Source organism: Nomascus leucogenys, chromosome 18, assembly GCF_006542625.1.
Source record: "Nomascus leucogenys isolate Asia chromosome 18, Asia_NLE_v1, whole genome shotgun sequence".
Taxonomy (NCBI): domain Eukaryota; kingdom Metazoa; phylum Chordata; class Mammalia; order Primates; family Hylobatidae; genus Nomascus; species Nomascus leucogenys.
Window position 1 is genome coordinate 25,843,924 of NC_044398.1, and position 12,251 is coordinate 25,856,174.

The 12,251-nt window shown below is 42.5% G+C and overlaps 1 protein-coding gene across 2 annotated transcripts in view; it reads left to right on the forward strand.

Moving 5' to 3' along the window:
* LRMDA (leucine rich melanocyte differentiation associated) overlaps positions 1 to 12,251 on the forward strand; it is a 1,126,997-nt gene that overhangs the window by 349,281 nt on the left and 765,465 nt on the right. Inside the window, exon 1 of one of the 2 annotated variants that reach the window (XM_003271288.2) lies at positions 9,028 to 9,289. The exons of the other annotated variant lie outside the window; for it this stretch is intronic. Coding sequence (XP_003271336.1) covers positions 9,243 to 9,289 — 47 coding nt within the window. The 5' untranslated portion in view covers positions 9,028 to 9,242. Of the gene's footprint in view, positions 1 to 9,027; positions 9,290 to 12,251 lie in introns of those variants that run through there. 2 annotated transcript variants of the gene reach the window in all.

The window sequence follows — 12,251 nt, forward strand, 5'->3', positions numbered from 1 at the left end:
AATATGAGTCAGTCTTCAAGATCCAGCTGAAATTCTAGCTCTTAATGGAGCTTCCTCAACTATCCTGGCCCACGTTGAGTTCTTCCTGCTCTAATGCTCACATTACTTACCAGAGCTTTTATTTGGGCATTTAATCAAAGGTAGTTGTGCTTCATTATATTCACATCTTGTGTGTTTCTCATGTCCTCATTGAGTCTGTAAGTTCCTTTAAGGCTTAGTCTGTATCATTCTTTTAATCCGCCATAATACACAGCATAGTATGAGTACGTGGTAGGTGTTCAGTACATTCTAAGTGAATCAGAGTAAATGGAAGTCAGTCTTCTTGCTCATCCTCTCAGTGTCATTTATGTCTTCCAGATCCTCTCCACACACTCCAGCCCTATTTCTTTAAATAGTTTAAGGAGACAGCACATTGTTTGACAGTTCTGCAAACATAAAAAATAATTTATCTCACACTTAATTTTTATCTGAAGACAAGTTTAATATTTTCAAGCATTACATTTTTAGTTTTAAGTTCTTACATCCTTTTTGTTTCTCTTAATGTCATTTTGGCTTCAAAGGGTATAATTTTGAAATTATGAGTACTGTAGGACTTGTTAGTATTTCTTCTTTGTGTATATAATATTTCAAGAACTGTTGATGGCTAAATGTCATTTTTATACTTTTTGGATTCATAACAGTTCAGTTAAATTCAAAAACAATTAATAATATTATGTATCTTAGAAATAGCTGTCATGTATCTGGTGGATATGACATATTGTTAGATATTTTAAGTTAAAAGTTCTGTATGCAGGCCAAGTTGAGAATGATGAGGAGCAGACTGTTTTACAGACAAGCAGAAGGATATAGTAGGTTTATGACAAAGCATATTACCATAATGTAACCATGCTTGGAAAACTGTGTGGCTTCTCAACTCAAAAAATAAACCAGTGATCAGTAGCCTATCTCAAACACTTTTTTTTTTTTTTTGCTTTATTTATATCTGGTTTCATTCTGAAAACAGCAAGACAACCAACAAGTTAAAGAAGATATTACCACTAAATAACAATGTACCCACGGCAGTTTTCCCAGATCCTTGAGGGCAGCTTAGACATATTGGCTCTTTTTTAGAACTTAAGCAGGGATGAAAGCTCTCCATAAAGGGTCATCGTTTCCAAAATGGAGCTTTCCAGGCTGGAAGGAAACAAGGCTTTCAAGAATAATATCAGTGGTGGAAGGTGTGGGCGAGGATCCCATGGCCTAGCCTCAGTCGGGAAGTGGTTTATCTACCTTCACTTAGCTCTGTCCTAGTCAATTGAAACCAACTGGCCATTAACTTTTCCTTCATAGAAGTGGATTGTTCTTCCACTGCAGATTTTGTGGAGCCTTACTGAGAGAGGCCTATCAAGAAGGTTAGGCCTGTCCACACAAGGATTCTCCATGTTATTTTTATAGGAAGAGGTCAGATTTAGCCTTTGCAATTCTTTTGGTCTGACTCAAACAAGCACTGGAGATTTTCCTCTTATAAATCTGTTTTTTTGAGCTAGGGTCTTTCTATATTGCCCAGGCTGGAGTGTAACAGCTAGTCATAGGTGCAACCACAGCACACTACAGCCTCAAACTCCTGAGCTCAAGCAATCCTCCTGCATCAACCTCTCCAGTAGCTGGGACTACAGGCATGCACTACTGTGCCCGGCTTCCTCTTATAAATAGGTTTTCAGCTTTCAAAGAAATGAGTGACAGCTTATTGCATTGATTCTAACAGTGTTGTATCCTCAGGTATTGGAAAATTCCACTAGCAGTCAACATAATGAGTCATGATGTCCCATGTGGGGCCTTAACCACAGTATGATCCTGGTCCAGTGGTCCCCGGACCATGTGTGAGTCATATGTAATGAGGATGTAAGCAGCTCTTGTGCGTGGGGAAACCTCCCACATCCCACTGAGGACTCTCTGTTTGAGCTACTCCAAAGGGATCTCTTGGTGGCTCCACAGAGCAGTCTTCTTGTTCCCACCTCAATTATTACGGCATTGTCCAAGGTAGCAATGTTCCTGGCTGTCTTTGCACAGTCTTACTTTCAAGGAGCTCCAAAACCTCCAGAGATCTCCAGCGTAGAGGTAGACCTGGAAACATGAAAAGTGCATGCAGGCCTTGGGGATGCTGGCTTAAGATTGTGAGGCAGAAGAAAAGTGTAGAGAGCACACTCCTCTGTTTGCCTCAGACCTGGGGGCCAGGACACTGAGCCTGCTATGAATACCCAGCTTGAGGAGTTTCGTTAGCAAACCATGAGGCTACTATAATTTGCTTTAATATCTGCCTCTTTCCCTTTGCTATTGATATTAATTAACCTTACCCCAAACTCAATGAGAAGCAGAGAAGCTATTTACAACTTCCTTTATTATTGATCAACTCAGAACCATATTCATTCAGTGCCACTTAGATGCTGAACACTGAGGAAAGCATTGTGGACCAATGATGGAGAAAACCTTTTACAACTGCTGCTATTGCTGCTTTTTTTCTCGAGAACTTGAGAATTTGGGTCCTGAAAGAACTCACAGAGATGATTCAGTCCAGTAGTTCGCAAGGTTCTAGAAATCATCTGGGGGCATATTGGAGGAAGAAGGGACCCTGATCCAATCTCAGAAACCACTAGGTTTTCCTGTTCTATTTATTGGACTTGATTTGGAAAAAGAGTTCTGCACACCAACATAAGATTGAAATGCAACCTTCTTATTTTACAAAGGGGGAAACTGAGGTTCATGGGCCAGAAGGAACTTAAGATGGAAATTTGGGGATTATTTCCCATTCCATGTTTGGCTGTATCCCTGTAATATTTTCAGTGCTATTTTGGGATTCATATTTGTATCAGTTACCAGAGATTGTTTCCCCTGAGTAAATCAACTGGACACTATTAGCAAGGGAATTGCATGCTGTACATTTTACCCTGTCTTAGAGAGAAGAAAAGTTCCTATCTCCTGTTTGCATATCTTTTATGAAAACAATTTAAACCGCACCTGTTTAAACCTTTCCACAGAAATGTCTGAAAGGTAAACAGTTGGTTTTGGAGCAGCTGTAACGTGGCATTGTTTAACATGGCAGCTCACTGATGGTTGTCTTTAATTATGGCCGTGCTGTCAACCCCTGAAGTCCCCGCTCTTTGTTGTAGATCCGATATGACGTTTGAGGTTTTCAAAGCTGCAGAGATGAAAGAATCAACAGTCAAATATTGCTCATTCCGATATGCTTAAGGAGGGAGGAGGGGGCATTGCCCATGAGGGCTGCAGAGCCGGGGAGGGAAAGCTGGTGCCCTCTGCTTTTGATGGCAACCTTGAGTGGGGAGCCCGGTTTACTCTGTTTGTAAGGGAGCAGGGCCAAGTCTGGGGGAGACGGAAATGATTTATTCAGTGATGGTAAACAAGTGCAGGGTACAGGCTGCTGAGCTGTGCAGGGCTGGTGGAAAAGCTGGCTGTCTCTTGCCCCCAGCAGTTTGAACATTAAAGATGTGAGGCTCAAAGCAGACCCAACAAGGCTTTCTGGAACCTCCCCGGAGCCCCTTCCATTTCCTTTGTCTTCAATCTCCCAGAGCTGTGTGTCCCTGGGCCAACACATACTGCTGCTATTCAGGGTGTTAATTGTGGGTTGGTCCCATCTCAGACCAAAGGTAGCCTTTTGGGGGCTGCTTCAGTCTGGCTCCTGTTATTGCTAAGATGGGTTGCCACTAGCTCTTTTCTCAGACAGAGCTGTCCCATGGCATCTGTGCCTGGCAGAGCAGTCTCCTGCTCCTGCAACAAGCTGCTTCTGTTGAAGGGCTGTGTCTTCAGAATCTGTTTAGGTGTGTGAGCCACCTCTGCTGGGTACCCTCCTGACTGGGGACCTACTTTTTCACTTCACTCCCAGCTCCCACTTGAGAGGCATTGTGGTCTAGCGGTTAAGAGCGCTGGCCTTAGCCAGGCTGCTGGGATCTGAATCCTGGTCTTGCTACTCACTAGTTCTGTGATTTGGGGCAAGGTTCTCTGGGTTTGTTTCCTCCTTGTAAGATGGTGGTAACAGTAGAACAGATGTTGTGGTCATGATGAAGCCTATGTGACTTAATATATAGGATAGTATCCAGCACAAAGCAGGTGCTAAAAATATATATTTATATATAACACAGATAGTGAATAGTTATATATAATGTACATATATGCTGTATGATGTATAATACATAATTTATATATTCACACAATTATAAGAGTAAGTTTAACTGGCCCAGCAGGGGAGGGAACAGTAAACACACTATAATCTGATTTATTTCTGGGGAGATCCACCCTAGCCCCAGGGTAGAGATGAATCTTCCCTCTTGTCCATCTATTTCTTTCTTTTTTTTTTTTGAGACAGGATCTCACTCTGTCACCTAGGCTAGAGTGCAGTGGCGTGATCTTGGCTCACTGCAACTTCTGCCTCCCGGGTTCTGGTGATTCTCCCGCCTCAGACTCCTCAGTAGATGGGACTACAGGTGCACGCCACCATGCCTGGATAATTTTTGTATTTTTAGTAGGGACGGGGTTCCACCATGTTGGCCAAGATGATCTCGAATGCCTGGCCTCAAGTGATCTTCTGACCTCATCCTCCCAAAGTGCTGGGATTACAGACATGAGCCACCATGCTTGGCCTTGTCCATCTATTTTTTAAGTATTTCAACTTCTGCCACCTTCCCCTTGCTCTGTGAGTATTCCTAGCTCACTGATACTTGCCCGTTAATTGTGAACATCCATGTTATTGCAGGCCAGGTCCTGTCTTAATCATGGAAACTTTTCATTCTCTGCTTTCTCTGTAGTCAATGAATGAGGATGGGGGAGGCACCTGTGGTTAGCTTGGCATGGTGCTGCCTGCTGTGGGGTTTACAGAAGTAGGATCAGACATAGCCCCTACCTTTAGAGAACTTTCAATGAAACTGGAAAATCAAAATGAACTCTCATGAAATATTTAAGAGCAACACTCACCTGGTTAAAGAGATTAGTCAGTTTATTCACTATCTTGTCACTATTTCCAAGGAATAGACTAGCAGTATCTAAAAGGATGAACTAGAGAAAAGGCATAAGTGCTTTCTGCCTTGGAGAGTGTTGAGACCAGTGCCGAAGGTCATGGTTTCACAAGAACTTAGCTATTACCTTGGGCCAGAAGGGAAGGGATCCAAGTAGGAATAAATTGGCCTATCTGTAGGAATAAGGGAAGTTCACATTTAAGTGGGAATGACTGTGATCAGAGCACCCAGCTAAATGTATGTCTAGTATCATTTAATCCTTCCAGCCGGCCTCTGGAATAGGTGGTATTAAACGGCTTTTTGGAAACATAGGAGAACTAGGGTTCTGTGATAATAAGTAATATTTTAAAGTATCATAGCCATTAAGTTTGCAGAGCTGAGAAATTTTTACCCAAGTCAGCATGACTCTAAAATCTTGTGCTCTTTTCACTTCTGTAAGAAAGGGACACTAGCTACTATTTTTCTCACTTCAGTTTTGGATGAATTAAGCTAGAAAACATTTATATTTGACCCCTTTCGCCCCTCTCCCCTACCCCAATAAAAGCAAGAAATAATTACCATTGGCCACCACATTCTCCTCTGGGACCAGTAGAGAAAACAGTGATATTATCAGCAAAAGCCTAATTACACTACCCAGGAAAAACAAGAAACCTCCCGAAGTCATGTCCAAGCCAAGCAAAGCTCTGGGAGAAATTCCTGGGACATTCAGCATGACCAACCTAAAAGGGCTTTTGAGCAGAAACTGAAGCCAAATAAAAATACTGCATGCTAGCCCTGGGCCCATAAACAGCATTGGAATTGCAGTGCTAGGGCATCATACTTGGAGTGGTAGCCAAGCCAGGCTAGGCTCTGCTGTTGTAACAAATTAACCCTGAAATATCAGTGGCTTAACACCACAAGGCTTCGTTTCTTGCTCACCTTATAGGCCCAGTGAGGGTTGGTGTTGAGGGAGCCTGGCTTCTTGTAGTGACTTAGGGATCTGGCTGGATGAAGGCTCTGGCATCTTGTGGCTATACCATCTGGATCATGAGACCTCCAAGGTTGCATGGGAGGGGGAGTGAATTGAATAGTGACCCCCCCACCCCCACAAATTTATATCCACCTGGAACCTAAGAGTGTGACCTGATTTGGAAATAGATTCTTTGCAGATATAATTACTTAAGGATCTCGAGATGAAATCATATTGGATTTAGAGTGGGCCCTAGATCCAAAAACTGATGACTTTGTAAGAGAAAGGAGGAGATCTAGACACAGAGACACACAGAGGGAAGAAGGCCATGTGAAGACAGGAAGAGATTGGAGTGATGCTGTGGCAAGATGATGAAGCTGGAGCCACCAGGAATTGGAAGAGCCAGGGAGAGATTCTCCCCTAGGGCCTTTGGAGGGGATGTGACCCTACTGATACCAGATTTTAGATTTCTTGTACCCATAAAAGTGAAAGAATAAATTTTTGTTGTTTTAAGTCGTTGCGTTTATTGTCATGGCTATAGTAGCTAGTATGGGAGATCTGTACTGTGATGTTTTTAAGGCCAGACCTGGGAGTGACTCACATCCCTTTTTTGCTATATTGACTAGAACTCAAACCAACTGTAAGGGAGAATGTCAAATGTTGCCATCTGTGTGCCTAGGAGAAGGAGAGTGAAACAGGATTTGGTGAATACATGTTCACCCTCGTACTTTGGGTACAGTACCAAGAGTAAGGGATAGAGACCTGGAATAGAGATCTCCCTGCTGATAGAGATGCTTTCAGGAGCCATCAGGGAGACCACAGGATCACTGCAGGTCAAAGCAGGACAGCAGTAGCTGGAGGACATGGCTCTGAAGGTGAAAGTGAGCTATCCATAGTTGACATCAGAGTCCATAGAAATGCAAGAGGAGGGTCAAGCAAAAAAGCAGGAACCTACCCCAACAGACTGGGGATGACGTGCAGGTTCTGAGGCCAAACAAGAAGGCACAGGTACTAGGGCCAGTGGGGTCTCATTGCCCCTCACTGGGCAGCTGCTCAGAGGTTGCTTGAGAGCAGGCGAGTCTCCCTGGCTCCCCTTCCTGGGAGTGTGTCAGGATAGTCTTGCTCATCTCTATGTCTCCAGTTGCTAGCACTGTGTGGGTACCCAGCAAGTGTTGTTGTGTCCTGCCTTTCATCAGGGGCGTGTTTGAAACCATAGGCTATATGATAGCAATTTCAAGCTCAAACTTGCCATTACCTAAAGGAATAAATCTTAACTCTTTAGTATGATTGGAACTTCCCCCTTGTTCCTGCCAGAGCATGGTGATCTGTCTCGAGCCTCCGTGCCTTTGCACCTGGCATCCTCTTTCTCCTAAGTGACCCACTCTTCCTTTTCCATCTTGTGAGGACTTGCCTTGATATCACTGTAGCAGAATCTTCCCTGATTGCCCCAGGTAGTCATACCTTTCCTCATTGACCTCCTCATTGGCCTTTGTATTTAACTTATATGGTGCAGCAATATTGAAATCATTTCTTTATTTGTCTGTTTGCTCCACTTGACTGAATTTTGCATTTTTCATTCACCTCCTTGTCCCAATGCCTGGCTCATAATAACCTCCTATACATTTTTGTTACAGAAGAAACATCGTTTCTCTCAGGGACTCCTTTCAGACAGCTGCAGAAACAACCACTAGTAGTTCTCAGGAATGGAGATGATATTATGATTATTGATTAATTAATTGGTTATTGATTTATTATTCACCATGAGAAATATAGATGGGAGAAATAAATGAGGAAAAAGATCAAAATGGGTTAGAGTATACTGTTTGTGGAGAACAACAATAACAACAGCAAACATTTCTGTATTGATTTAAGATTTATAAAGTGCTTTAATGCAAACATTATCTTATTTGTTCTCATTGTAACACAGTGAGGGAAGCGGGGCTATAACTGTAAATCTTTTTGCTGATATCCCTCATGGATGATTCGATTCACATGCAAACTAGTGAGCAAAGAGGAGAAGAGGAGAAGAAAGGAGGAAAAAATAGGTTTAGGTAAGGGAAAGTTGCTTTATTTAATTTCTATTCGTTAATATTCATAACTAATTCTGCAAGGTCAATCTCACCACTCCCATTTTGCAGATGAGATCACAGAGGATTGAGGTGGTAACTTGTTTCAAATCCCCCAGCTGATGAGTAGTAGAGATTGGATTCACACTCAGGTTTTCTCTCTCTCTGAAGCCCTGGTCACCTGTTTGGCCCTGGGGTGATGGGGAGAAGGTTCTGGCTGTGTCTTGGCTATCTCCTGCCTCTCCCTCTGTGGGGAATGTGTTCGAGGATCACAGCCACAGCTTTTCCGATACCCTTTCCTTTGTGAAGCATATGAGACCCAACATTGCATCTCGGCAAGATTTAAAAGGAATTGTTGATGACCTGCTGAGGTATTTTCATTTTGTTCCTGGAAATGATTAATCTTGAGGGCTTTGTGATGGCCTTTGTCACACATAGCCTTCCTTAATCCATAATTTTCTCACTTTCCTTTAAGGTAATATTTTGCATTTAAGAAATAAAAACAAGCAAAATAATCCTGCTGTGAGAATGTGACTGCAGTGTTTGTGTGTGTGTGTGATGCTGACCAAGGTCTAAATTGACCTGAAATGAATTAGAAAAACCACCTTTTTAAAATAAGCTCAGTTTGTCTTTTTTGCTAACTCTATTTGTCAATCTTACCTCTTCCTTTTATTATTATTTTTTCTTCTTCCTCTTTAGCAGATGGGATGGAATATTTCTGTTTTGTTTTTTATGGGTGATTTTTCACCGGCTTCTTCCACTTTATATTTAGTCACTTCACATCCTGTGAAGCGGAAAGGAGGCCGGTACTTTCAGCCTGAGGTCGGCTGGGATGCTCCGATTCCGGACGGAGAGATGTTTTTCCCTTGAGTTGGGAATGGCATGTTCTGAGCTCCTTTTGACTTCTAGTCCTCACTGCCGGTGCAGTTCCAAGTAGAGTCAACATAAAGCTAGGCACTTGTGAGAAGGAGACTGGGGCAAAACTGCAAGCAGATGCCCTTTGCTGACTGTTGAAGAAAGAGGATCTGGCTGAGAGACCCGCAACTTTTACTTGTTGAGAATCTTTAGCCAGCGCCGGCCTGCATGTGTTTTAGTTTTATTCTTTTTCCCTTGCCCCCAAAGCCGTGGAGTACCTGCTGTTGCTCTCATGCCTCTTGCCAACAGTGGCATCTGCTCAGTGTAGCCATCAAGAATTTGAATGTCAATATCTTTGCCTTGAAATGAATGGAAAAGTATTTGTCACTCAGCAGCAATCATTCTTCAAATAAAAGGTTAGCCAGACAGGGCCCTTAATCAAAGAGTCGGTCTTTTCTGTCAGCAGTGCCTTTTAAATAGCAATGATGAAGGCTGGCTGTCAGGGTAGGACTTGATGAGCGAGATGATTGATCTGCATAAATCATTTTCTTTTAACATTGTCAGTGAAGAGTAAATTGGTGGGACATTTTGGGTATTAGCTGTGTTGAAATTAATATGCAGTATCCTAGGTGTGTCCTCAATCACATAGTCCTCATAAAAGAAGGTAGAAATTAAAAGGAGGCTTTTAGGCATGCATTGTTCTAACAAGAAAGTTGCACCATTCTTACTGCTGTGGTCATCATCTTGCATGCTAAATTCGGAAGTTGAGTGTGTAGCACATTTTACAAGCTCCAAAAGGAATCTAGTTAATTTGGGAATTAGCTAGAGTCAGTAGCATTTAACAACCAGTAAATCTGTAAAGACTTACTGCTCAGAGGCAAAAAAAAAAAAAAAAAAAAAGTCTGAGAATGGTTTCTGGTTTTATAGGATAGGGTATCTACTACCTAGCATACTGTTGTAGAAATAGCCTCAGCTTTAGATGAGGCTTAGGCTTGAATCCACGTGCCATCCCTCCGAGGTGAGTCTCCTTGACCATGATGTATTAACCTTTTTGAGTCTGTTTATTTGTCTCTAAAAATGGGATTTCATTAGTTACCTTGGGTGGGTTTGCTTTTGGTATTAAACAGAGCAATCTAGGTGAAAGCACCAGGCACATTACCTGGGACATGGTGAGCAAGTGCTCAATAAATGTTCATCTCCTCCCTTTCTTTATCAAGTGAAATGCCCCAAACCAGCCAAGATGTCAAGATTAAGGATATGCCCTCATGGTCAAAATAAATAATACATTGCCTGGTTTGGGTCATTCTGTATTTGCTGGAATATCTTATGGCCATTTTTATGTCAAAAACATATTTCAGCAGGGCAGAAGGAATACCTAATTGCTGAATACTGAAAATAGGGAATGACGTGGAAGGAATGGGAGAGAAATGTGGCCAAGGACACTTGGTTTTTCTTACCATTACACTCTAGATTATGTGTCTGGGTTCGTATTATTAAACTCTGGAGTGAACAAGTGAAACCAATGCAATATAGTGCTGGGATTTAAAGTAGGACTGGTGGAGCCAGATGGCCCAGTTCAGATCCCAGATCTTCCACTTGATGGCTATGTGACTGCAGGTAAGAGAGCTAATTGCCTCCCTGAGCTTCTTTCCTCACCTGTAAGATGGGGATAATAATAGGGTTATCTTACAGTGTTGTTAGGATGATTGAATTAGTATATACAAAACAAAGCATGTAAAAGAGTACCTGGTATGTACATGTTAACCATGATTACTATGAATGGTTAGTTGGTTAAGAAAAGTAGATAATGCTGGCCGGGTGTGGTGGCTCATGCCTGTAATTCCAGCACTTTGGGAGGCCGAGGCGGGCGGATCACGAGGTCAGGAGATTGAGATCATCCTGGCTAACACAGTGAAACCCTGTCTCTACTAAAAATACAAAAAATTAGCCAGGCTTGGTGGCGGATGCCTGTAGTCTCAGCTACTCGGGAGGCTGAGGCAGGAGAATGGCGTGAACCCAGGAGGCGGAGCTTGCAGTGAGCAGAGATTGCGCCACTGCACTCCAGCCTGGCGACAGAGCGAGACTCCATCTCAGAAGAAAGAAAGAAAGAGAGAAAGAAAGAAAGAAAGAAAGAAAGAAAGAAAGAAAGAAAGAAAGAAAGAGAAAGAAAGGTAGATAATGCTGAAATTCAAGTGGGTCAAAAGTCTCAAAGGAAGAAACATATTTAGATATAGAAATGCATGATAATGGTATACTGGAGTGAAATACTTGTTTCATTTTGGAGAAACTTGCCTGCTGGAGGAATTTTGAGCTAGGATGATTCTAAAAACATCCATATTGTAGCAAATAGGTTTTGTAGGTCTTCGGGTAAATAGCCTTCACTTGCTGTGTTGAATGTGAAGGTTAAAGGAACATAGTCTTCTCTAGCCAGATTCTCCATGCGCCTTCTGTAATGGTAAAGTCCACGTCAATCGCTGCTTGTGGGCGTGTGGCATGGACGCGCAGAAGCCTCTGTAACATGCATGTGGCATGCAGCTGTGTGGATTCCTGGAGATTATTGGAGATTTGCATTCTCTCCATTCTTAGAGATGTGCATTTGTTTTCCTCAACTTGCTTTTAGCTCAGCTGATTGGTTGTATGTGAGCTTTGTGCCCCTTTCCTTCCCTGTCTTCTGAATTTATGCTATTTTGAACTTTTGGTCTCCTTCTGCATAATGAGAGAAGTTGGCAGAAGACAATTCCAGATAAACCTTCACCGAAACTAATGGTTCTGTGGAAGTCCTCGAAGGGGTGTGGAAGCAGCAAAGCTCTCCCAATTCCCAGGTGAGCCCAGGGTGGAGATGTAAGACCTCGCCAGTCTCCACCCTATGGTAATGCCACACTGAACACTGAGCATGGTCACCAGGCTGCTTTTGAGAAGAGACTGTGAAGCTGTCCTCCTGCGGGGGCATGATGGCTATATTTGAGAATTTCTGGAAAACATTCTCTGCCGCTCTGGCTTGCAATTCTCTTGGGCTGCAGGAGTGGTAAAATTGTGCTGTTAGATTCATTCCTGATTCCATCCTTATTAGATAAAGCATAGCCTGTGTTATCTAACTGGCTACTTAATGGAGTCCACATTGGGTGTGATATTCTGCTCAAGATTAATTTCAGGTAATGAAGATCTGAAACAAGGTATTTAAGAGCCCCACTAATGTTTCATTTATAGCAATCTATCAAAACGATAGATATTTAGCCTTCTTTATTGGATATGAAACATTAACTTAAAGCCAGTGCTGCTTTCTGTGTTAAATACCAGTACCCCTGCCTTCGATTTTATCAAACATTGTGAAAAATCTGCCACCACCTCCCGGAGAACACATGTCGTGGACTTAGCCTT